Here is a 27,150-nt window from a genome sequence, read left to right on the forward strand (position 1 = left end):
CTCCTGTCTTCTTTGTCTTCTCTCTCTCCTCTTTCTCTCCCCTCTTCTCTCTCTCCTCTTTCTCTCCCCTCTTCTCTGTCTCCTGTCTTCTTTCTCTCTTCTCTCTCTCTCTCTCTCTCACATACACACACAAAAACACAGAGAGACAGAGAAAGCTGATTACCGATGTTGAAGCCTGCTCCCCAGGTTGGCCAGTTTAAACTAACCTGTTCTCTATTACAGCTAACAAAGAGGCTCAGAAGAGATTTATCTACCTAAATCCTGGAATATTATTCAACTTCCCCTAATCCAAACCCTGCTTGCATCTGATAGCTTTTCACGCTGGCTCTACTGTCCCCTTGGAAGTCGCCTGGAGCCATCCAGGCAGCAGGCTGCATGTCAATTACACCAGGAAAATAAGAAATATTGAGCGGCGTGCGAGGGACTTCCCCTAACCCTCGCCGGAGGGATCCTTGGCATTCCACCTGGCTAATTTCCCATTATCCGTTTGTAAATAACATCTCCTTGGCTTTCCACATTGGACGGGGGTCTGGCCATATGCTGGCAATCCCCCAGGCTAGGAGAGCGATCCCGGCATTGCCAAGACGAAAGGAAGCCTTGCGTTCTCACTTCTGCAAACTCATCCACTTCTTTATTTTGCTGTTGTCTCTGTTCAAATATATCTTTTTTTGTGCTGTTAAAACGCATTTGCCAATGAACGCAGCGCATGTAAAGAAGACTACATCTTTAATGTCCCTAGGGCCTAGGCCAGGGGTAGGCAACCTGGGCTCTTTGATGACTCGTGGACTTCAACTCCCAGAATTCCTGAGCCAGCATGGGGAAACTTTGACCCCTTCATGACTTGTGGACTTCAACTCCCAGAATTCCTGAGCCAGCATGGCTCAGCTTGGAAACCTCTCCCTTTCCCTTCAGCACGGCTGCCTCAGGAATTCTGGGAGTTGAAGTCCACAAGTCATAAAAGACCCAAGGTTGCCACCCCTGACCTAGGCTATCAGAATAACACAGCTGGAGGGGACCTTGGAGGTCTTCTAGTCCAACCCCTGCTCAAGGAGAAGGTAAAAAGGAGACTCTTTGGATTTTATTCCTAGGTCAGGGCTAGGCAACCTGGGCTCTTTTATGACTCATGGACTTCAACTCCCAGAATTCCTGAGGCAGCCATGCTGAGGGAAAAGGGGGAGGTTTCCAAGCTGAGCCATGCTGGCTCAGGAATTCTGGGAGTTGAAGTCCACGAGTCATAAAAGAGCCGAGGTTGCCTACCCCTGACCTAGGGGGTGGTGCTCATGTCTGTTGCAAGGCCATTGAGCCAGCCAGCGCTCTCTGAAGACATTTCCGCGGTCAGTTGACCAGCAAGACATCCTGGAGCTCTGCTACCTTCCCAACGAAGTGGTACCTGTTTATCTACTCACATTTGCATGTTTTCAAACTGCTAGGTTGGCAGGAGCCCGGGCGAGGATGGGGACTCACCCCGTTGCTTGGCACTTGGGTCTCCAATCTGGGTTGCTGGCTTTCCAGCCGACAATCCCAGCATCTTAACCACTGAATCACCGCAACGCCCGTGTTCTGTACCAGCCTGCTACCGGCCTTGCAGAAAGGCAACCCCTGTACAAACGGCAGAGGCTGGAAAACGTCTGAGGCTGGAAAACGTCTGCCAAGTTTATTACATAAACAAACAACAAAACATGAAACAAGATACCGGAGCTTTGATCCTCAAACGGAGCGGTTGCTTTCAGCAACCAGCCCTTCCCCAAACACTCCCTTTATTAGAGTTCAGGGCGTGGCCTCCCTGTGCCTCCTTCCGAGAAGTCCCACAGCCTTTCTCTGCTTGCTCCTACTTGACTGCCTCCTGCGTCGGGCGTCCTTGAACAGGGCCAGCTGTGGGTCATCATCATCCGCACTGTCGGGCTCGCGCAGCTGAGTCTCCACCAAGTAAGAAGGGCCTGGCTGGGGGCTCTGCGGAGCCTCCAAGCCATCATCAGCAAGTTCGTCTTCAACACCCCGCTCCTCCCCCTCGTCTGAGTCATCCGAGTCATCCGACCCAGCTGCCGAACCCACAGGCTGACCCTGAATCACAACAGCCCGCAAGGAGAAGACCCTACACCAGGGGTGTCAAACTCAATTTCATTGAGGGCCGCATTAGCATTGCGGTTGCCCTCAGGGGGCCGGGTGGGTATGGCCAGGGTGGGCGTGGCCTACTGGGTGGGCGTGGCTAGAGTACGTATGGCCTACAGGGTGGGCATGGCCAGCTCTACATTGTTCGCATCAAGGGTGCCTATGGGGGCCTGGGCTGGAGTGGGACAGATCTGAGGGTCTCTGGCAGAAGGAGGGTCTCTGGGCCAAGGCAGTGGGGGCCGTTCCCTCACTGTTTCCAGGGGCGCCTTAGCCGATCCTTTCTCACCTGCTGCGCTGCCAAAGTCATCCACCACGGCCTCCACCAGGCCCAAGATGTAGAGGGCACTACCGCAAACGTTGGCAAAGAAGAACATGATGCCGATGCTTCCACCAAATTCGGGGCCCAACGCCCGGCTGATCATGTCTGTGCCGAGCGGGTCAAGGACCAAAGGATGTTGCTACCATGGGGAGACCAGGAAGGGGAGAAATTGGGGTCCCCCCCTCCCCCGGCCAGGTGAGAATTCCAACCTTTTCTCTATGGAGATTCTCGGTCATCCAGGTCCCAGTTGTCCCAAAAGTGCTTTTTCAAATGGCAACCGGACTTTCTTTCGTTGTTGTTTTTTTGCCCCTTGAAGACATTTCACTTCTCATCCAAGAGGCTTCTTCAGTTCCGACTGAATGGTAGAGGATGGAAGGAAGAAGGACTGTAAGGAATCTCGATCCTTCCGTTCCCCATCATTCAGTCAGAACTGCAAAATCTTCTCGGAGGGGAAGGAAGGAAGGAAGGAAAGAAGGAAAGAAGGAAGGAAGGAAGGAAGGAAGGAAGGAAGGAAGGAAGGAAGGAAGGAAGGAAGGAAGGAAGGAAGGAAGTCGTGGGATTCAAACAGGTGAACAACCGGTTCTCTGTGTGGATGCCGCTTCCGGAAGTCCATTCGGGGCCTGGGCAACCAAAATTAGGTATCGGTTCTGCCGAAGTGGTGCCAACCGGCTGAATCCCACCATTGGGGGGGGGGGGAAACGGCTGTTTTGAACAATTTGGGGCTTTGCGTACAAAGGATACAGTAGGCCCCGCCAGCATCCAGAGCCCCGTTGGTAGAGATGGCGCACACCGACAGCACCGTCATACCGATGATGAAGTAGGCCACCAGAAACATCACCAGGGACTGGTACAAACCTGCTTGACCCACCACGAAACCTGTAAAAGAAGAAGGAAGAAAAACAATCGATAATTTTTATCTCAACTTCGTTTCCCCTTGCTCTAAGGCAGCGTTTCCCAGCCTTGCCCACTTGCAGAGGGGTGGACTTCCAACTCCCAGAATTCCCCAGCCAGGAATTCTGGGAGTTGAAGTCCACAACATCTTCAAAATTCCCAAGGTCGAGGAAACGCTGCTCTAAGCTTCCTCCATTTCCCCGACGGGTCATCCTCCATTTACAACCACAATTGAGCCACCCATTACTGGAGCTGAGCGAGAGGGTGGTGAAGTCCCCCATTTTACAACCTTTCTTGTCACAGACATTAAGTGAATCACTTCAGTCGTTAAGTTGTTGAAGTGAATCTGGATTTCTCCCCTCCCCCACCCTCGACATTGCTTGTTAGAAAGTCGCAAAAGGGGATCGCGTGACCCCGGAACGCTGCAACCGTCATACGTATGAGTCAGTTGCCAAGCGTCTAAATTTTCATCACGTGCTGCAATGGTCGTATGTGTGAAAAATGGTCATAAGTCACCTTTTTTCAGTGCTGTTGTAACTTTGGTCACTAATCAAACTGTTGTAAGACAAGGACTTCCTGTACAGTTATTTCCTGCCCTTTGGAATGATTTACCGGTGGAACTTCGGACCGCCCCCGATCTGCGTACATTTCGCCGGGATCTGAAAACTTGGTTTTTTGATCTATCAGGCCTGGACTGAAGGGGTTTTAGCTTTTAATATTGTTTTAATTGTTGGGCTTATGTAATTTAATCTATTTTAATTTATACTATTTTTATATCATATTTTATGTTGACCTGTAAACCGCCCTGAGTCCTTCGGGAATAGGGCGGTATAAAAATTTAAATAAATAAATAAATAAATAAATAAATAAATTTCCAAAACTGGTGTCAACCCCCCACACCTTATAAATTAGGCATGTAGAAATGTGTGGGTTTTTAATCACGACCCCCCTTTACAATTATTTTATCTCTGAAAAGCCTATCTTACAATTCATCTTCCTCCTTTTTTGAAAGAAGTGAGCTTCTGTTAAAATCGCCCTCAGCTTTCGGTATCTATTTTTTATTCCTATGATAAAAGTTTTAACTTCCCCTGCGATGTGTTACACGCCTTAAGGCGGCTGTTTATTTGACTTTTCTGTAGTCTGATTGGCAGGACTCTCCAAAAAGGATGATGACTGAGGAGCGGTGGTTTTTTAATTATAAATTACCAAGAAGTGAAAAGGAGACAGAACAGCTGGGAGGAAATTTATGTGGGGAATTCAGCTTTGGAAACCTGCTAAGCTAGAGACGCAACTCCGTTGTGTGGCTGACAATTGGAGGGGTTTTGAGTTTTGCAAATTTCCGCAGAAATGGATATAACTTAGTCCTCGACTCTTGATCCCAACTGAGCCCAACATTTCAGTTGCTAAGCAAGACCGCTGTTAAGTGAGTTCTGCCCCATTTTACGACTTTTCTTTGCAATTGTTATGTTACTGTATTTCCCTGAAAATAAAGACTGGGTCTTTTTTTTTTGCCTCCAAATAGGGTCTTATTTTCGGGGTAGGCCTTACCTCACCTCCGGCATCCACAGCCCCACCCAGCCGGTCTACTTCTTCTGGGACTGAAGTTCTGCAGCTGCATTCGGGCCTGCGTTTTGCAGTCAGGCCTTTCTAGAAGGCCTAAGCAGCCGAGTACCGAGCTATGGATTCAATCCATAGCTTGATGCTCGGCTGCTGAGATCTTGCAGAAGCGAGCTACGGATTGAATCCATAGCTCAGTTCTTCACTGCAAAGATCTTTCAGAAAGCCCTGTGACTGAGAAATGGAGGCTTGGCTGCAGAAGAGGCCTCAGAAATGGGCCGGCGAGGAAAGACCTGACTGCCAGGTAAGCAGGTGCAGGATGGGTGGGGACAGCTCCACCCCCACACCCCCGCCCTAGCTTGATTTTTAGGTGTGTGTCTCACCCCAAAACTAGGGCTTATTTTTGGGGTAGGGCTTATATTAGGCCCATCTGCAAAAATCAAGCTAGGGTCATAAGTATGAGTCAGTTGCCAAGCGTCTGAATTTTGATCACGTGACCATGGGGATGCTGCACCAGTCATAAGGTTGAAAAACGGTCATAAGTCACTTTTCCCAGTGCTGTTCTAACTCCAAACAGTCACGAAACAAACAGTTGTATGTCAAAGACTAGACCCCAAGTTACAACTGTTTATCAACCATTCAAAGTTAAAGGTAAAGGTAAAGGTTCCCCCGCACATGCGTGCTAGTCGTTTCCGACTCTAGAGGCCAGTGCTCATCTCTGTTTCAAAGCCGAAGAGCCAGCGCTTGTCCGAGGACGTCTCCATGGTCATGTGGCCGGCATGACTAGACACCAAAGGCGCACGGAACGCTGTTACTTTCCCACCGTAGTGGTCCCTATTTTTCTACTTGCATTTTTACGTGCTTTCGAACTGCTAGGTTGGCAGAAGCTGGGACGCGTAACAGGCGTTCACTCTGCTACGCGGCACTCGGGATTCGACCCGCCAAACTGCCGACCTTCTGATCGACAAGCTCAGCGTCCTAACCCACTGGGTCAAAGTTACAACAGTGCTAAAAAAAAAAGATAGCTTCCGATCCATCCTTAAAATTACCAATGTCACACCTTTTCCGGGGCCAAGTGATTGTGGTTTAGATGGCTGTCAGTCTCCTTTGAAGAAGGGTCTTACCATAATTTCAAACGGTGGCTAATCAACAGTCATTAAGCGAGGACTACCCGTACTGTAGCAGGAAAAGAAAGCAAAGAACAGCCTGATTCCGGCAGGTGTTCAGAGGGCAAGAAACCGGGGAAAAGAATAAACCGGAAAAATGGATGAAGGTAAGAAGAAGGGACGCGGTGGCTCAGTGGGTTAGGACGCTGAGCTTGTCGATCAGAAGGTCGGCAGTTTGGCGGGTCGAATCCCGAGTGCCGCGTAACAGAGTGAGCGCCTGTTACGCGTCCCAGCTTCTGCCAACCTAGCAGTTTGAAAGCACGTAAAAATGCAAGTTGAAAAATAGGGACCACTACGGTAGGAAGGTAACGCTGAGCTTCTCGATCAGAAGGTCAGCAGTTTGGCGGGTCGAATCCCGAGTGCCGCGTAGCAGAGTGAGCGCTGTTACGCGTCCCAGCTTCTGCCAACCTAGCAGTTCGAAAGCACGTAAAAATGCAAGTAGAAAAATAGGGACCACTCCGGTGGGAAGGTAACAGCGTTCCGTGGCGCCTTTGGCGTCTAGTCATGCCGGCCACATGACCACGGAGACGGCCACATGACCACGGAGACGTCCTCGGACAAGCGCTGGCTCTTCGGCTTTGAAACGGAGATGAGCACCGGCCCCTAGAGTCAGAAACGACTAGCACACAGGTGCGGGGGAACCTTTACCTTTACCTTTTAAGAAGAAGAAGAAAAAAAAAGGGGCAGGAAAAGATAACAACACTGTGGATATTAGAGGCTTTAGTATCCCTTAATCCTCACACCCCATAAAAGACTCTGTTTTCCAAATCCATTAATCTCCTCCGTCTGAGCAGGGCTGCAATTAAATGACATTATTATGTAATAACTGTCCTGTTCAAACTGCATTTACATTTATGGGCAATGGAGGGTGTTGTGTCTGTAAATAGTTGCAAACATGGAAAAAAGCAGGTTGCAAAAGTTGGGTTTAGAAGCGGGAGATTCTGGTGCAACCATTGGTTAAAGTAACAAGAAGCGGGAAAATAGCGTTTGATGATTGGTTACAGTTTAAACAGTTCTACTATAAAAGCTTGAAACATTTAACAGTTGTCAGTTGACTTATGTGTATTCAATAAACTCATTCATTGTGAACCACTCTGAGTCCTCGTCTATCAGAACCAAACAATTGGCGACGAAGGTGGGATAGACGGAAGACCAGAGAAGATTGGCGAAACAGCTGCGCAAAGGCGGCAAATTTGAAAGGTGTCACAGTCAACCAAGCGGCCACGGCGGAATAAAGAAAAATTCTCCGAATGGCGCAAATCGGGTCATTGAAAGAATTCGACCCAAACTTCCCAGAGGACTGGGAAGAATATATTGGACAGGTCGAAGGGTTCCTGCTTGTGAACGGAATAACGGACGACCGGAAAAAGGCGGCAGCGTTACTGACAATTTGCGGCACACCAGTTTATCGGATCGCTGTAGGACTTTGTCAACCACAGCCGGTCTCAAGTGTTCCGTATGCTGACCTGCTAGCCAAACTAAAAGTACATTTCACGCCTAGGAGATCCGAACTCTTTTGGCGTCGTATTTTTGAAAAAAGGAACCAGAGACCGGGAGAATCAATTCAAAAATTCGTTGCTGCCGTCAGGGAAGCCGCAGTACGTTGCAAATATGACAATTTGGAAATAAGAATTCGGGACCGAGTAGTACTGGGCTTGCGAGACGAGCAGCTGCAAAATAGAATAATCGCCAAACCCACCGGCGATTTGCAAGAAGTGTTGGACGAACTTTTAACATACGAATCCACCGGGTATCGCGACCCCCCCCCCCCCGTAGTAGCATGGCCGTGTCTGCCGAGATCAACCAAGAAGGCTATGTGGACTGCGGGGAGGTGGACCAGCAATGGGAAGACGACATCGCCGAAGTCTCCAAACGATTCGGAAAAATGGCGCCAAAACCATCCCGAAGTGAGGGGTCTGAACTGAATCGCCGTCACCAACCCGCAACACCGCAACGACAATCGACAGGGGCCCAACGACCATGGAGAGACTCCACAACGAGACCGCGCGACAATGACAACCGGTGTGGCAGCTGCGGGGGCAACCATCCCCGCGCCACTTGCCGATTCCGTACCGCCAGATGTAGATCGTGTGGGAAGACCGGCCACATCCAGGCCATCTGCAGGAGTCGAGCACGCGACAACCGCCTTCATGAAGTCGATGTGTGGCCCGAAGGTAAGGTAACCCCTTACTATAGTGGCAAAGAGACCCCTAGACTGAGGGCTAAAATTCCAAACTGCGGGGAGGTGGCGCGAGTCAATCGCAGTAGGAAAGGGAAAAATAGCAATTTTCCAGAAGGGAAATTAAAAATCATAGTCCATTTGCAAGGGGTTCCTTGCAAAATGGAAATAGACTCAGGGGCTTCAGTGTCCATAATATCCAGTGAAACCCTTGAAAGGATTGAACAAATAAGTGGAAGAAAAATTCCACTTAGTTCAACAAAAATCCAATTAACCGATTTTCAAAAACCCCCAATAAAAATAAAAGGGAAGATTACCCTTAGCGTTAAATTTAAAGGGTTTAAGGGGTTTTTAGATTTAATAGTTACTGAGGGACAGAGGACTAGTCTAATTGGCCTTAACTGGTTCCCGGCCCTGGGCATTTGGATTGGGGGAATAAATTCAGTTATTAAAAATAAGACCCTCGAATCAGTCTGCAATGAATTCGCAGACATATTCGATGGGTCTTTAGGTAAATACAAAGGGCCCCCAATTAAATTTAATCTAGACCCGTCGGTTAAACCCATCAGGCTTAAGGCCCGAAGGGTGCCTTTCGCCCTGAAGCAAAAAATCGAGGCCGAGCTCGATAAGCTTGTAGGCCAAGGCGTCCTAGAACCAGTCGAGGGTGGTTTGTGGGAAACGCCGATCGTCACACCCCTTAAACCTAATGGGGATGTGAGGATCTGCGCTGACTACAAGGCCACCCTGAACCTGGGAATGAAAAAACACGCTTACCCGGTCCTGACGGTGAAGCAGGTCCTCGCCACGATACAGGACGGCGCCATTTTCGCCAAGCTCGACTTGGCGCAGGCGTACTTGCAATTAACTGTTTCTGAAGAGGCTGCTGAAGCTCAGACGATAGTTACCCACAAGGGGGCGTTCCGAGTCCACAGACTGCAATTTGGTATTGCAGCAGCTCCAGGCATTTTTCAAGAAGTGATGGAGAGGACCTTAAAGGGCATACCTGGTGTATGCCCTTACTTTGATGATGTCTTGATAGCTGGGAAAAATGAAGAAATATTAGCAGAGCGGCTGGAACAGGTATTGGAAAGATTTAGGAGGGCTGGACTGAAATTAAAAAAGGGAAAATGTTGCATTGGGGTTAAGTCCACTGAATTCCTTGGGTTCAGGATAGACAAAAATGGAATTCATCCTACCCCTGATAAAATCAAAGCAATTAAATTGGCTCCTGAACCAAAAAACAAGGCTGAATTACAAGCCTTCCTTGGCTTAGTAAATTTCTACCATACATTTGTGCCACACAAAGCTGCCATTGCAGAACCCCTCCATAGACTTTTAGATAAAAAGACCCCTTGGCAGTGGCTTAATAAGCATAGAGTTAGTTTCCAAACTTTAAAGGACATTCTTTCCAGCCAATCAACAGTAACCCATTTTATTGAAAATAAACCAATTTATTTAGCATGCGATGCTTCACCTTATGGTGTGGGGGCTGTTATCAGCCACTTAGACAACCAAGGTATCCAAAAACCAATCGCATATTATTCCAGGACGCTGACCAAAGCAGAGCGGAATTATGCACAGATAGATAGGGAAGCATTAGCAATCGTGGCAGGAGTAAAAAAGTTCCATGATTACCTTTATGGTAGGAACTTTACTATACTCACTGACCATAAACCCCTATTGGGACTGTTTACCACGGATAAACAGACACCCCAAATCATGTCACCCAGAATGCTGAGGTGGTCCATTTTCCTCTCAGCATATTCATTTTCTCTCCAACACAGACCGGGCAAGGACATGGGACATGCTGACGCCCTTAGCAGACTGCCATTAAATATCACTGAGGAAGACCCTGCCCCTGTGGGACAAATAATGTCCCTACTGGACATTCCTGACTGGCCTTTAACCGCTAAAGATATAGCTGTGGCAACAAATAATGACCATACTCTAAAGAGAATTATGGCCTGGGTCCTTAGTGGGTGGCCAAATACCAACCCGGACGCCAAGTACATTCCTTATTTTAGAAGGAAAGATGAACTGTAAGTTCATTTGGGATGTGTACTGTGGGGAAACCGTGTGGTCATTCCCGAAATCCACAGACCCTCAATTTTATTAGAACTACATGAGGGGCACCCGGGAATAGTACGTATGAAGGCATTGGCTAGGAGTCACTTGTGGTGGCCAGGACTAGACAAATACATCGAAGAATGCGTTTCTAATTGCTATTTGTGCCAACGTTCTAGGCCTGAGCAGCAACACACACGTACGCATAAGTGGGAGTTAGCCAGGAATCCTTGGTCCAGGATTCATATTGATTTTGCTGGACCTTTCCAAGGGTTAACCTTCCTGGTAGTAGTGGATAGTTTCTCTAGATGGCTAGAGGTAGTACCCGTCAGTTCATTAACTTCAGGTAAAACAATACAAGTATTAAGGGGCCTCTTTGCCACTCATGGGTTACCTGATGTAATTGTGTCAGATAATGGGCCCCAATTCACCTCTGTTGAATTTCAGGATTTCCTCAGGGCCAACTCGATTAAACACAAGACATCAGCACCCTTCCACCTGTCCACCAACGGCTTGGCTGAACGGAATGTGAGGACCACTAAGGACGCATTAAAGAGAATCATCCGTGGCGACTGGCACCATAGACTGGCCGAATTCTTGCTGACCCAACATACGACCCCATGCACGGCTACCGGTAAAAGCCCAGCTGAAATGAGGTGGGGGAAGAGACTAACCACCAAATTGGACAGGTTACACCCTGACAGACTTCTACCAAGTGCGGAACTGGACATTCCAAACAGATCATTCAAAATTGGGGATTTAATCTGGGCCAGGAATTATGCACAAGGGGACAAATGGGTCCCAGGGGTGGTCACTGAAATATTGGGTCCCTTGTCTTACACTATTGAGGGGGAAGGGAATAGGATCAGCAAAAGACATATAGATCAGCTAAGAAAGAGAACTACTGGCTGTATGCCAGTTGAAGGGGATCAAAGTTTACACGGGGGAAACTTTGCTTCAAGGCTTATTGATAATAACACGCCAGATAGTGGGGAAGCAGGAACGCAAAATAACCCGGCCACTGGTAACCAGCAACAACATAGTCAAATTGACTGGGAAATGCCCCCTCTGAGTAGGCCAGCAACAGCTGATCTTCAAACACAACAACATCCACAAAGTGTTAACAGAGAAGCGTCAGAGCCAGTTAGCCAAGAGTCCAGGTCCACCAGAGTAAGCCAGCCAAGCAGACAATCAGAGAGGAATGACTCTAGTATCTATAGCAATAGATACCCTTCAAGAGTCCATAGACCGCCCAAATATTTAAAAGATTATGTCCATAAATAACAACAACTGGGGGGTAAGGGGTGTTGTGTCTGTAAATAGTTGCAAACATGGAAAAAAGCAGGTTGCAAAAGTTGGGTTTAGAAGCGGGAGATTCTGGTGCAACCATTGGTTAAAGTAACAAGAAGCGGGAAAATAGCGTTTGATGATTGGTTACAGTTTAAACAGTTCTACTATAAAAGCTTGAAACATTTAACAGTTGTCAGTTGACTTATGTGTATTCAATAAACTCATTCATTGTGAACCACTCTGAGTCCTCGTCTATCAGAACCAAACAGAGGGCTCACCGCCTTCTCCAATCTCCAGAAATGATGAGAATCAACAAAGAAAAAGAAGAAGGCGGGGGAAAAACCTGAAGGGAGGGATAGTCGGCAAAGGGTTTCTCTCCCCACTTCGCTCCCACCTTCATAAAAAATGACAATAAAGGTTATCTTACCTCAGCCTCCAAGCTATTTAGTTGGTCTTAGCCCCGTAAAAGTAGGGACTGAGGAAAAATTGTTGCTTTCTATGTTTTTTTTCCCTACAGATCAGCCATTAACAACATAATTAACCAATTTCACAATCAACTCTTTGACCTCAAGGAGACACAAAGACCTTAGCACATGCAGTATGACTGTAAAATACAGGCAGTCCTCCACTTACAACAGTTCGTTTAGTGACCGGCATCCCCGTGATCACGTGATCAGACGCTGGGCAACTGACTCATATTTATGACGGCGATCCCCTTTTGCGACCTTGTGACAAGGTGACAGGTCAATGGGTAAGCCAGATTCACTTAACAACCGAGCGACTCACTTAACAACGGAGGCAAGGAAGTCGTACCGTGGGGCAAAATTCACTTAGCAAAAAATCTCACTTAACAACAGAAATTTTGGGCTCCATTGTGGTCTTAAGTCGAGGACTACCTATTTTCGCTTACAGGAATACATAAATCGGATAAAAAACAGAGCTCTGATATTTTACCCACCATGGGCAGGCATTTTCATCTTAGGTTCATTTAAGTCAGCATGCTTTCATCCTGTTTTACTTCGGTTCGACATCAATTTGAGCCTAAGGAAACGGTCGTAAACCCAAGTCCAGCGTGATTTTTTTTTTCTTTTTTCCGTTCAAAAGTACTGGTAAAGCAAGATGACTTTAATGTCCCAAAACGAAAAGACGCTTTCGATTCCCCCAATAGACAAATGGCTGCAGAAGTTGATAAGAGTTAGCAGAGATGGCTAACTAAATGACCTTCGCTCATTTTGCCGGGACCTGAAAACCTGGCTCTTCGAGCTGTTTGGCCCAGACTGAGGGGTTTTTAATTTTAATTGAGTTTCAGATTTACTTTTGGGGCTTGAATTTAATTAATTATTTTTAATTGATTTTAATTTTTCTATTTCATGGTTTTAATTGCCCTGTAAACCTCCCTGAGTCCTACGGGAATAGGGCGGTATATACATTCAATAAATAAATAAATAAATAAACAAACTGCTTTGATTAAAGACAAAAAAGAAAAACACACAATTACTGTTGTTTCTAATTGGAAACCGCTTCCGGACTTTGTGCTGGAGGTGGTGAAAAAAAAATGCAAGTTTCATTTTGGGTTTTACCCCTTTTGCTGTTGTAGAAAGGGCAGGTTGATACTATTGTGTAAAAGTAAAAAGTCGTGGTTTGATGCTATTATCTTGGTCTACTGCACCAAAGAGATTGGAAGTCAACGCCTTTTCTTTCTTTTTCCCCTTTCCCCTTCTCTTTTCCTACTATTTTATTTTGCCCTTTTTTTAATCTTATAGTATTAATAAATAAAAAGGGACGCGGTGGCTCAGTGGGTTAGGACGCTGAGCTGAGTGCTGCGTAACAGAGTGAGCGCCTGTTACGCGTCCCAGCTTCTGCCAACCTAGCAGTTCGAAAGCACGTAAAAATGCAAGTAGAAAAATAGGGACTACTACGGTGGGAAGGTAACAGCGTTCCGTGCGCCTTTGGCGTCCAGTCATGCCGGCCACATGACCACGGAGACGTCCTCGGACAAGCGCTGGCTCTTCGGCTTTGAAACGGAGGTGAGCACCGGCCCCCTAGAGTCGGAAACGACTAGCACGCATGTGCGGGGGAACCTTTACCTTTTTTATTAATAAATAAACAAACTAAAAAAAAAAGTCCTGGTAAAGCAGGGGTGGCTTCAGCTTTGAGCCTTGGAGAATTTAATAAGACGTCCTTGCCGTCAGTCTGTGTTAAACTGCTCCATGCATTCACACCCCTGTTGTGAGAAAGCGACAAGCGAAGAGGTGTTTCTTTCCGGAGTCCACAGAATGGGCTTCACAAAAGGAAAGATCTCTCTCTCTCTCTCTCTCTCTCTCTCTCTCTCTCTCTCTCTCTCTCTCTCTCTCTCTCTCTCTCTTTTCTTCCCCCTCCCACCACTCTGTAAATTAAATAACTACCCAGTAAATTGTGGACCATCCCCCTTGCTGTTAAGGAGATTAGCAATAACAAAAAGTTAAGGAAAGCAGACAAAAGAGAGCCTTTGTTTGTTGCTGCCTCCAATTCTAAACAAGGTCAGGGGAAGAAAAAAAAAAGGGATTTAGATAAGCAGGAGGTTTCTGCTGCTTCCCCTCACATCCTCTCCCAGCAAAATCCAGGGATTGGGCCTGTACAGCCTGCCTAAAATTTCACAACTAACTTGCTCCCCCCCACACACACCCCTTTCTGCAAACGCCAGGCAGGCTATCTGGTCTTGCAAACTGCCTTTACAACTGGCAGCAAATCGGTTTTGTTAAAAGGAAAACCGAGGGGACGAGCGATCTGGTTTGTTTGCAACTGGCAGCCTTGGTTGCAACAGCAACAATAATAATAATAATAATAATACTGTAAAGAGAGGACAGTTTAGAAGAGCAGAATAACAGAGCAGGAAGGGGCCTTGGAGGTCATCTAGTCCAACCCCCTGCTCAAGCAGGAGACCCTACCTACACCATTCCAGACAAGTGACTGTCCCGTCTCTTCTTAAAAACCTCCAGTGTTGGAGCATCCACAGCTTCTGGAGGCAAGCTGTTCCACTAGTTCATTCTTTCTACAGTCTGTAGTCCTCGATTTATAACCATTGGTTTAGTGACCAAAGTTACAATGGTACTGAAGAAAAAAAAAGATTTATGACTGTTTTTCACACTTACGACTGTTGCAGCATCTCCGTAGTCAGGTGGTCAAAATTCAGATGCTTGGCAACTGGCATGAACTTACGACGGCTGCAGCGTCCCGGGGTCACGTGATCACTTTTTTGCGGCCGTCTGACGAGCAAAGTCAAATGGGGAAGCCCGGTTCACTTAACAACCGGGACGGCGGTGATTCGCTTAACGTCTGCGGCAAGGTAGGTCGTAAAATGGGGCAAAACTCACTTAACGACTGTCTTAGTTTGGCAACGGAAACTTTGGGCTCACTTGTGGCCGTAAATCGAGGGCTCCCTGTGCCCGACTCTGCCTGCCAGGATGTGAGTAAGAGGAGGACGGTACAACACACCCAAAACAGAGCTTACCTCTGCGTGAACTTTACTCCTTGGTTGCTCCACCCCAACGATTTGAGCGCAAACACAGAGCCTCCTTGGCTAACCTGAGTTAACCCAACTGTGCAACATGCTTCTACACTGGCCTTCTTGAGAACAGCCCTGTTTAATTTTTGCACGCTCCAAAGATGCCTAGCGCTGACAGCGTGTTTCTGAGCATACCAAGAAGTCAGCTCCTAATTTATCCTAATTTCCATCTCTCTTGGAATCCCCCCACTGGCATCAGAAAGTTAAAAGCATCTTATTTTATCAATGGCTGGAGAAAGGAATAAAAGGAATAGGAATTAAATCTGTATTAGTGAATGATGAACTCAGGCAACACGTTCGTTCAAGAAGTACTACTGAACTGTATGAAAAAAAATTAATAAAAACTTCATAAAGATAAAAATAAAACCATGGGGTTTATTTTTTTTCTCCTCCTTCTCCCTCCTCCTCCTTTTTCCTCTTCTGTTGAACCGCTCGAATTCTACACTTGAAAATTCTCTGAATCTATATTGGGTAAGCTGCACTGGCAGGCTTTGCGGCTAAAAAAAAATGCTGTCAATAAATTAATCACACATTATTAGTCCATTCTGTTCAGCCCTAGGTCTGCTTACACGAGGGAAATTCCCATTATATTCTTTTCAACAAACAGCGTGATTGCATTCAGACCACGTATCCCGAGCCTATTTCACAGAATTAATGCGTTTTTCTGTCTTTCTGCAATACTCGGGATCTATAAATTAAGCAAAGAGGAACAATTTTCACAACATGTTATGCAAAGTCGACACTTACATGCCAAGCAAAAAAATACGATTCGGTCATTCTATAAGCGCACCCAAAGTTTCTGAGCAAGATGTGTTAATTGGAAAAGGTGCTACAAGGCTATTTTTGGTGTTTTGTTTTTTTTACTAAAATAGACTAGTCCAGGTTTCCTCCTGCAAGGCTTCACAAGAATGACAGCATATTTCCAGCAAAGCAGCTGCATTCACAAGTCTTGGTCTAATTAAGTATATTGTCTGAAGAGAATTTCCGAGTTTCCCAAATTACTCCTCTCGGGACTAGTTAATCCTTTGAAAACACAACACCAAGGGTGCCAACATGACATCAATCTTTGCAGCCAAAGCTAGAATGCTGTCTTTACCTGACCTGGGTCAACGTAATGTGTGAATACAGCCGATGGGGACGAGTTAGCTGAAGGCAGGCAGCTAGGCCAAAGTTATCCAGAAGGCTTCCACCATCCCAGGACATGTGTCAGAATCAAACACAGGCCTAATCTTTGTGGAGATCCTTCAGGATCCCTCCATCCCCTCAGGGGTGTATCCCATCATGGGAGACTCTCCTCCATCCAGTCACTTTTTGTCCCTCAAAGTGCCTGAAGGCAGGACAAGAAGCAACGGATCAAAACTAGTCAAGGAGAGAAGCAACCTAGAACTAAGGAGAAACTTCCTGACAGTGAGAACAATTAATCAGTGGAACAACTTGCCTCCAGAAGCTGTGAATGCTCCAGCATAAGAAGAGACTGGACAACCATTTGTCTGAAATTCTACAGGGTTTTCTGCCTGAGCAGGGGGTTGGACTAGATGACCTCCAAGGTCCTGTAGGAAGTCAGCCCCCCCAGAAGGAAATAGTAAAAGAGCAGAATATTATATTTCCTCAAAGGAAGAGGGAGGAAAGCACGCCCAGTTTTTCTTAATAGCCCCAAGTCTCCCTCCCCCAAGTAGAAACCCGCTCTGCAGAAATGCAGATGTAAATAATCCATTCAGGAAGGTTGGAGGCCCCCACCTAGAAGCTGAAAAGATCAGGAAGACAAAGACCCTTAAAATCTACATATCCCACCTGAACTGTAAGACAGGACATAGTAGGATTAACCCACATATGCCAAAGGGCACACTCAGACTCAGGCCAAAGTTCATGCCACAGGAATAACTCCAAACAAAAGGCTCCAGAGGGTATAAAAACCCACTCCCTACATGTGCTCACTCTCTTTTCTTCCAGAGCCATTTTTCTGTCTGGCTCTCCTCTTCAATAAACTGCAACCTTCTTTCTAAAGCAGTCTCCATGTTTGTTTATTCCCAGGTTGGACTGGACAATAATGAAGACTTTTCATTCAACCGTCCCTTCCAACTATTCTATTCTATTCTATTCTATTCTATTCTATTCTATTCTATTCTATTCTATTCTATTCTGTATTCTGTATTCTGTATTCTATATTCTATTCTATATTCCAATATTCTCTTCTCTTCTCTTCTCTTCTCTTCTCTTCTCTTCTATTCTATTCTTCTGTTCTGTTCTGTTTATTTCTATGCTATTCTATTCTGTAATTCTATTCTATTCTATTCTATTCTATTATTCTGTTCTGTTTATTTCTATGCTATTCTATTCTGTAATTCTATTCTATTTTGTAATTCTATTCTATTCTATTATTCTGTTCTGTTCTGTTCTGTTTATTTCTATGCTATTCTATTCTGTAATTCTATTCTATTTTGTAATTCTATTCTATACTATACTATACTATACTATACTATACTATACTATACTATACTATACTATACTATACTATACTATACTATACTATTCCTATTCTATTCTATTCTATTCTATTCTATTCTATTCTATTCTATTCTATTCTATTCTATTCTATTCTATTCTATTCTATTCTATTCTATTCTATTCTATTCTATTCTATTCTATTCTCCAAGAAAATTCTCAACCATCTCTTCAACGTTTCATCCTGGCTTGAAATGCTGCCTCATTTAGCACCACAGTTTGTCCTCAACTTACCACAGCTCATTTAGTGACCGTCCGACATTACACCACCACTGGAAAAAGTGACTTATGACCATCTTTCACAGGTGCGGCATCCCCCACAATCACACGATCAAAATTCAGACACTGGGCAAACTGACTCATATTTACGACGGTTGCAGCGTCCTGGGATCCGGTGATCCTCTTCTGCGACCTTCTGACGAGCCAAGTCAATGGGGGAAGCCAGATTCCCTTTTAACAACCAGGTTACTAACTTAAGAACTGCAGCGATTCACTTCACAACTGTGGCAAGAATGGCCACGAAATGGGGCAAAAAAACTCCTTTCACAAATGTTTCGCTTAGCCACAGAAACGTTGAGCTCAATTGTGGGCCTAAGCCTAAGGCTAAGCCAAGGACTAGCCGTATAAAGTGTTATCCAGACCAGATGGGTGGCACGTAAATCTAATAAATTAATAAAATAAATAAGTAAAATGAATTCTGAATTGCCCAAGTTCCTTTAATCCAGTGTTTCTCAACCTTGGCAACTTTTAAGAAGTGTGGACTTCAGTTCCCAGAATTCCCCAGCCAGCCAAGTCCACACCTCTTAAAGGGGCCAGTTCTGAAAAACACAAACAAAGGCTTAAGCATCACAGATGTATGATCCTTGAGTTGCCATGATCGGGGACCAATGCTTTAAAACACCCAGAGCCCAGAGACTAATGATCTGAAACCAATTGATCGAATTTCAAATTGAAGATTTATATTTGAGACTAAGAGCCAGGATGAGAAATGGCGGGAAGAGGAAGCTGATCTGTTACGCCATCCGTCAAACTGGTTTTATGCTTGGCAATTTCTGATTTTCGTTCCTTTCAAGCTTTAACCGATCCAGTTACATAAGGTTCTTTTTTGTTCCGGGCTCAAAGAAAAATGCACATTGGGCACATCCTGGTGTAGCTTCATCTTCTGCCAATTTCGCTCAGTTGTTTATGAGTTACCTATAATTCATTTTTCTGTTTCACTTTTCTCTAGGGAAACGGATAAGGTCAGGGGTCACGTCTTACTTTAGCTTCACGTCTTACTTTAGCTGTGGGGTTAGGCCTGGGATAGGCAACCTTGGCTCTTTTATGACTCGTGGACTTCAACTCCCAGAATTCCTGAGTCAGCATAGCTCAGCTTGGAAACTCTTCTCTTCTCCCTCAGCATGGCTGGCTCAGGAATTCTGGGAGTTGAAGTCCACGAGTCATAAAAGAGCCACGGTTGCCTACCCCCGGGTTAGGCCAAGGTGAGACAAAACATTGCACCCAAAGTCACCCAGGCTGGTTTCCTTGGTGCAGCTGGACTTGACGTAGGGACGTTTTTGGACTTCCCCCCCCCCTCTAGCCTATTGCTCAGGGATCACTTGGTGGTCTCCTATCCGCCAATTAACCTGGCCTAACTCTTCATTTGCAAGGCCAAATACATTTCCGCCAGTTGCTAAGCCTGCAGAAAGTCTCCTCAAGGATCTTCCATCCACACTACCAGAGACTGTCTGGATCCGGAGACAGGACGCGCCCCAGGTTCGCGGAACTAATCAGAAAAAAAACCCTCCACTTTTGCAGCAGTGAGACAACAAAACCTTGGATTGGTTTCGTGGTAAAGAAAACAGGGGCAATTCTGAGAAAGTGAAGGGAAATTCCAGCATGACTCACCCTGATTTGTTCTTTTTTTTTTTTTTTTTTGCAACAAAAGGTTACAACTCTTTTGAGAACCTAAAAGAGTACAAGGCAAGGCAGGAAGAAATCGGAAGGGTGGTGGCAAAATTTTAGACCCTTGTTTTTCAACCTTGGCAACTTTAAGACGTGGGGACTTCAATTCCCAGAACGCCAGCATGGCTGGCTGGGGAATTCTGGGAATTGAAGTCCACACGTCTTAAAGCTGTCAAGGTTGAGAAACGATGGTGTACAGCCTCTGGCCACATCTGGCCCATTCTCCAACTCAATTTTTCTTCTGCCTTCTTCGCCCTTCACAACCGCATCAGCTCCTATTCCGTAGTTATACTTTTTTTTGAAGAGGTACAGACCTTAAAAGTCCTTTTTCAAACTCATTGCCAAAATCCGTTTATTCTTCTATTATTTTGTTACCCGCTTTTTATTATATTTACAGGTAGTCCTCAACGTGCAGCCAAAACTGAGCCCAGAATTTCTGTTGCTAAGCAAAACAGTTATGAAGCTTTGCCCTTTCTTGCCACCGTTATTAAGTGAATCACTACAGTTGTTAACTTAGTAAATAGTTGTAAATGGAATCCCCATTGGCTTTGCTTCTCCGACGGTCGCAAAAGGGGAATCACATGAGCCCGAGACACGGCGACCGTCGTCAATATGAGTCAGTTGCCAAGCGGCTCAATTTTGATCATATGCCGTAACGGTCGTCAAGCACGAAAAATGGTCATAAGTCACTTTTCTCAATGCCACTGTAGCTTTGAACGGTCACTAAACGAACAGTTGTAAGTCGAGAACGACCTGTACTTTGATCGCACTTTCATTTTATCGCTAAGGTTTTTAACGTTTTATGCTTTAAGCCGCCCAGTCGCCTCAAAACGAGATGGGAAAGGGGCAAATAAATTTAATAAATAATAAACAATAAATAGACCTCCCATCCCACCGTTTGGAGCAGGGACCCCACAAGCCGTTCGCCATCGGCAGCTAACTCTGAAGGTTTAAAAAGGGGACAGAAAAACTCCACCATATTTCACTTCCGCCTTTGGGTTGGGAGGACGTGAAGTGTGAAGCAAGAAAGTGAAAAGCCAAAATAGCAGAAGCGCAAATTCGGGCTAAGTCATGTGGGGAAACTTCCTAATGAGACATTTCGAGAATCGCTTCGTGGTGAAATGAAATGTGGGACAAAAATAGATCTCTGGTCTGAGAAACGTTTTAAGCGACATTCACACAACCATTGGTGCTGCAGAAGGAAGTTGGTCTGCTCACGGGTTGCTGGAGATCAGCGTTTTTAAACCTGGCCCCTTTAAGATGTGTGGACTTCAACTCCCAGAATTCCCCAGCCAGCCATGCTGGCTGGGGAATTCTGGGAGTTGAAGTCCACACATCTTAAGGGGGCCAAGTTTAAAAACACAGATTTTGGGGGTCCCCTCCTGTACTAGCCAGCTTAGTACAACTCTCTTAGCCAGGCATACAGACAAACAGACTTCAGTGGTGTGAAAAGAGCCAGTTTTTCTGCCATCTAATTAACAGCTCTTGTTTTGGGAGGGGGAAAAATTCGCCCTCACCCCTGTACTTTTTTTTTTTTTTGCTAATTTTCGGCCCTCCAGAACTGGCCAACTCCATAAACCCTCATCCACAACTCCCCAATTTGCCCTGCTCCAGAAGTGTGTGGCTTCCAATCCCCCTGACAGCCAGTGGATTTCATCCGCTTAAAATGAAATTTCGCAAGATCTGCATTTTCAGCAAACTGAGTTTTACGAAGAATCTATGACAAATCTAGAGTTGAGCTGAGGACAGGAACTTGCCAGTGCCATCTCTCTTCTAGGAAGTCAAAACGCATGGACTGACAGCTGTCACTCTCTTTGCTTCTTTTATGGACGCACACCGGTGTTTACACAACACATTTCACCCAGGCACTGAATTAACCCATCTCCTAGGTTTTCACTAGACACCAAACCACAAACGAAACCGAAAGTCACCAGACCAGAAGCCAAGCTAAGCTCCAATAAGCTTAACATGCCATCCCATTTTTCCCCACAACAACCCTGTGAGGTGGGTCTGGCTGACAGACAGAGATTGACCCAAAGATCCAACTCACTTTCGTGCCTAAGGCGGGACTAGAACTCACTGTCTCCTGGTGATTGACCCAAAGTCATCCAGCTGGCTTTCGTGCCTAAGCCAGGACTAGAACTCCTGGTCTCCTGGTGAGTGGCCGAAAGTCATCCAACTCCCTTTCATCCCTAAGGCGGGACTAGAACTCACGGTCTCCTGGCAACTGGCCCAAAGTCACCCAGCTGGCTTTCCTGCCTAAGGCGGGACTAGAACTCACTGTCTCCTGGTGATTGACCCAAAGTCATCCAGCTGGCTTTCGTGCCTAAGCCAGGACTAGAACTCCTGGTCTCCTGGTGAATGGCTGAAAGTCATCCAACTCCCTTTCATCCCTAAGGCGGGACTAGAACTCACGGTCTCCTGGCAACTGGCCCAAAGTCACCCAGATGGCTTTGCTGCCTAAGGCGGGACTAGAACTCACAGTCTCCTGGCGACTGGCCCAAAGTCACCCCTATGTGGATTGTATAAACATAACAAGAGCCCCCGTGAAGGTTTGACTCAGCTCCTGTTTCTGGAAGGGTTCCAGTGGTGCGAATTCAGTTGTGGGCACGCCAGCAAGGAAGGTGTGTGCGGCAAACCAAACGAACCACTTCCTTCCTTGCAAAAATCAGAGTTTGCTCTTGAGATTCTGCCCTCTTCGGAGCCAAGTTCTGCATTTCCTGAAAAGGGGGAGGGGCGGGGGAACCCGGGCAAGTTGGCAGAGCCTCGGGGGGGGGGGTGTCTAACCCCTAGGAAGAAAGATGGCTTGAAAAGGGACTTAGTCAACTTCCTGAAGCTATACATTCACAGAATCACAGAAGTCGGAAAGGGACCCTGGAGGTCTTCTAGTCCAACCCCCTGCTCAAGCAGGATTCTTCAAAAAATCTTGGATAAAGGTACAATCAAATCAAACAGGAAAAAAAAATTTGAAATCTGCAGATGCAGATTAGGTGAAAGCTGGCTCAATAGCGGTAACTATAAGAGGGATATAGGGACGCGGTGGCTCAGTGGGTTAGGACGCTGAGCTTGTCGATCAGAAGGTCGGCAGTTTGGCGGGTCGAATCCCGAGTGCCGCGTAGCAGAGTGAGCGCCTGTTACTCGTCCCAGCTTCTGCCAACCTAGCAGTTCGAAAGCACGTAAAAATGCAAGTAGAAAAATAGGGACCACTACGGTGGGAAGGTAACAGCGTTCCGTGCGCCTTTGGCATCTAGTCATGCCAGCCACATGACCACAGAGACATCCTCGGACAAACGCTGGCTCTTCGGCTTTGAAACGGAGATGAGCACCGGCCCCTAGAGTCGGAAACGACTAGCACGCATGTGCGGGGGAACCTTTACCTTTACCTTTATAAGAGGGATCTTGAAGGCCTAGAACTGGGGTCTTCAGACTTGGCCCTTTTGTGACTTGTGGACTTCAACTCCCAGAATTCCTCAGCCAGAGGAATTCTGGGAGTTGAAGTCCACAAGTCACAAAAGGGCCACGTTTGAAGACCCCTGCATTAGACAGACAAGCTCGGCAAGTAGTCCTTGAATTATGACGCCAATTGGGACCAGAATCTCTGTGGCTAAGCAGGACAGTTGTTCAGTGAGTTGCGTCCCATTTTACAACCTTGCTTGCCACAGTTGTTCAGCGAATCACTGCAGTTGTTAAGTGATCCCAACTTCCCCTGCTGGCTACGTTGGAAACCAGCTTGAAGGCCGCAAATGGAGATCACACCATCCCGGGATGCTGCAACCATCGTAAACACATGCGGTTGCCAAGCGCTCACATTTTGATCACAGCGGGGACTGCTGTGACGGTCGTCAGTGTGAGGACGTTGCTTTTTTTTTTCCCCCACTGCTGTGAAAAATGAGTGGTTTTAAGTCAAGGACTATCTGTGGTCCCTGCAGTTTTCAAAAGTGGTTCGCCCTTGCCACCTTCCTAGAGCCGAGAGTGAGTGACTGGCCCAGAGTCACCCAGCTGCTTTCCGCCTAAGGCGGAACTCGAACTCGCAGCCTCCCAGTGTCTAGCCTGGTGCATTTACTCGCACACCACACCACACTGGCTCCCCACCGCTACTTCTAGTGGCAGGGAATTCCACCGTCTGCTATTGTCTATCTACGGGAAATGCAATTCTGAGTATGTTTGATAGAATCAAGATCACCTGAAGTGTTAATACCACTTTACAAGGCCTTGGTAAAGCCACACTTGGAATCCTGCATCCAGTTTTGGTCACCACGATGTCAAAAAGATGTCGAGACTCTAGAAAGAGTACAGAGAAGAGCAACAAAGATGATCGGGGAACTGGAGGCTAAAACATATAAGGAACGGCTGCTGGAATTGGGTCTGTCTAGTTTAATGAAGAGAAGGACGAGGGGGGACATGATATTCCAATCTCTCAGGGGCTGCCCCAAAGAAGAGGGAGTCAAGCTATTCTCCAAAGCGCCCGAAGGCAGGACAAGAAGCAATGGATGGAGAAACTCATCAAGGAGAGAAGCAACCAAGAACTAAGGAGAAACTTCCTGACAGTTAGAACAATTAACCAGTGGAACAACCTGCCTCCAGAAGCGGTGACTGCTCCAACACTGGAAGTTTTTAAGAAGAGGCTGGGCAACCATTTGTCTGAAATGGTACAAGGTTTCCTGCCTGAGGAGTGGGTTGGACTAGATGACCTCCAAGGTCCCTTCCAACTTTATTATTTATTATAATTCCCTGTACACAATGCACATTTATCAAGGTACCACCTCGTTGAACTCAGCTTCTGCCTATCAAACATGCTCAGAATCGTCTTTCAAACAAAACAGAAAGTGTAACGGAAAATAAAAACTGGTTACGTAATTAATACTGTGATTAAATCATTTACATGAACATCAACTTTGTTCATAATTTGTGGGGGTTTTTTTCCCCTCTGCTGGAAATCCCGGCTGGCAGCAACACCATGCTTATCTTAAAAACCAAAACAAAACACTAAGTCAGAGTCAGGTTATACATTAACCTGGAATCACAAAACAACACTGGGAAGAAGGCGCAAACAAAGCCTACTTTGCAGAAAAACCTGCAAATATATTGATGTAAATAGATTTAATATATTGATTGATTGAATGTATCGATTAAAGAATCAAGCTTGGCTTGAATGAGGCTGCAGGGAGGAAAAAGCACTCTGCTTAGATTTGTAAATCAGATTTGAAATAAAGAAACCTGAAATTGTCTAATTTTGTACGTGTTTACAGTTGGCCTGAATTACAGGTAGTCCTCAACTTACGACTGCAATTGAGCCCAAAATTTCTGCTTCTGGGTGAGATATTTGCTAAGTGGATTTGGCCCATTTTATGACCATTCTTTCCAATGCCACTGAGTCGTTAAGCTAGTCACACGGTTGTTAAATGAATCTGGCTTCCCCATGGACTTTGCTTGCCAGGAGGACGCAAAAGCGGATCACGTGACCCTGGCAACCGTCATAAATATGAGTCGGTTGTCAACTGTCTTGAGTTTTGATCATGGGGACGCTGCAATGGTTGTTAAGTCTGAAAAACGGTCATCAGCCACTTTTTTCCAGTAACTTCAGTCGGTCACTAAACGTACTGTTGTAAGTTGAGGACTACGTGTATTTATTTCCAAGGAATCGATTTTATTTCTGAGAGGGGGGAAAAAAGAAGGAAAATAGTTCTCCGAAAACTATTCTCTGCTTTTAATATTTCCCTGGCCACGTTGTGCACACACCTAACTCTTTTTGCAAGTGAGAAACTTGATTTTTTTCAATTTTGTTTTCCCCCAGTGAAAACTGAACGGTGAAGAGTGCCAAATTCTGAGCTTAGCATCGACCTGAATTAACTTCCAGCAAATCCTTCGAAGAGGTCGTGTGAGGCTGGGGCTGCATTTAGGAAAGAACGCCGGGTCTCCTGAAACCGGGGGAAAAGAAGGAGCAGAAGGCAGTCCCCGAGCACGTCCACGCCACACGCTGGCAACTGTGACAAAAAGTGAAAGAACGCAGAGAAGGCCACAGAGAAAGCAGAAATGCCTAAATCCTTATCCTATCATGTCGTGCCCCGTGCAAATAACGCATGTTAATCAGCACAGACTGAAAAGAAAAGGGGAAAAAAAATGAAAAGATTCACCGAGCAAATTACATCAGAGAGCTCGAGCAAGTGAGCCAAGCCGCAAGCCCACCTTCTAATCTAAATCAACACCAAGGAAAAGATACTTCATACCAAAGAATGGAGTCTGGAGCTTCCTTCTCCCACTTGCCAGATTCCTACTGCCTCCTGGTGATTGGCCCAAAGTCAGCTGGCTTTCATGCCTAAGGCGGGACTAGAACTCATATTCTCCTAGTGATTGCCTCAAAGTCACCCAGCCGGCTTTCATGCCTAAGGTGGGACTAGAACTCACCGCCTCCTGGTGATTGGCCCAAAGTCACCCAACCGGCTTTCATGCCTAAGGTGGGACTAGAACTCTCTGTCTCCTGGTGATTGGCCCAAAGTCACATTGTCGGCTTTCATGCCTAAGGTGGGACTAGAACTCTCTGTCTCCTGGTGATTGGCCCAAAGTCACCCAACCGGCTTTCATGCCTAACGTGGGACTAGAACTCTCTGTCTCCTGGTGATTGGCCCAAAGTCACACAGCCGTCTTTCATGCCTAAGGCGGCACTAGAACTCCCTGTCTCTTGGTGATTGGCCCAAAGTCACCCAACCGGCTTTCATGCCTAAGGTGGGACTAGAACTCTCTGTCTCCTGGTGATTGGCCCAAAGTCACCCAACCGGCTTTCATGCCTAAGGTGGGAATAGAACACTCTGTCTCCTGGTGATTGGCCCAAAGTCACACTGTCGGCTTTCATGTCTAAGGTGGGACTAGAACTCTCTGTCTCCTGGTGATTGGCCCAAAGTCACACAGCCGTCTTTCATGCCTAGGGCGGAACTACAACTCCCTGTCTCTTGGTGATTGGCCCAAAGTCACCCAGCCGGCTTTCATGCCTAAGGCGGGACTAGAACTCTCTGTCTCCTAGTGACTGGCCCAAAGTCACCCAGCTGGCATTCATGCCCAAGGCGGGACTAGAACTCATGGTCTCTTGCTTTCTTAGGATCTCCAGGTATTCCCGATGTACAACCACATTTGGGAATCACAATTTCTTTTGCTAAGCAAGGAGGTTGTTAAATGAGCTGCACACAAGTTTTCAATCTTTTTTTGCCAGGGTTGTCAAGTGGAACTCTGCGGTTGTTAAGGAAATCACTTTTTTTCAATGCTATTGTGACTTCAACTAGTTGTTAAAGAAACGGTTGTAAGTCAAGGACTGCCTGTAGTGACAAAACCAGGCCTTACACTAGGCCAGGAAGACCTACAGGCTGCATTCTCAGAACATGCCAATTTGGTGAAGTGGGTGTGTGTGTGTGTGTTAAAATATAGTCGGTTCAGTCACCCTAACTCAGGGGTAGGCCACCTTGGCTCTTTTATGACTGGTGGACTTCAACTCCCAGAATTCCTGAGCCAGCATGGCTCAGCTTGGAAACCTCTCCCTTTCCCCTCAGCATGGCTGGCTCAGGAATTCTGGGAGTTGAGGTCCACAAGTCATGAA

General features: G+C 46.3%; 1 protein-coding gene across 2 annotated transcripts in view; it reads right to left on the bottom strand.

Annotated features, from left to right (window-relative positions):
• LOC308669013 (solute carrier family 12 member 9-like) overlaps positions 1-27,150 on the bottom strand; it is a 376,525-nt gene that overhangs the window by 89,139 nt on the left and 260,236 nt on the right. Inside the window, exons 2-4 of one of the 2 annotated variants that reach the window (XM_081329437.1) lie at positions 19,509-19,691; positions 3,170-3,304; positions 2,396-2,533 (exon numbers count right to left, since the gene is read on the bottom strand). In XM_081329437.1, the coding sequence (XP_081185563.1) occupies positions 2,396-2,533; positions 3,170-3,304; positions 19,509-19,689 (454 nt within the window). In that variant the 5' untranslated portion in view covers positions 19,690-19,691. The remainder of the gene's footprint in view (positions 1-2,395; positions 2,534-3,169; positions 3,305-19,508; positions 19,692-27,150) is intronic. The other variant, XM_081329436.1, reaches the window with a different exon arrangement.

Source organism: Vipera berus, assembly GCF_964194415.1.
Source record: "Vipera berus genome assembly, chromosome: 5".
Taxonomy (NCBI): Eukaryota; Metazoa; Chordata; class Lepidosauria; order Squamata; family Viperidae; genus Vipera; species Vipera berus.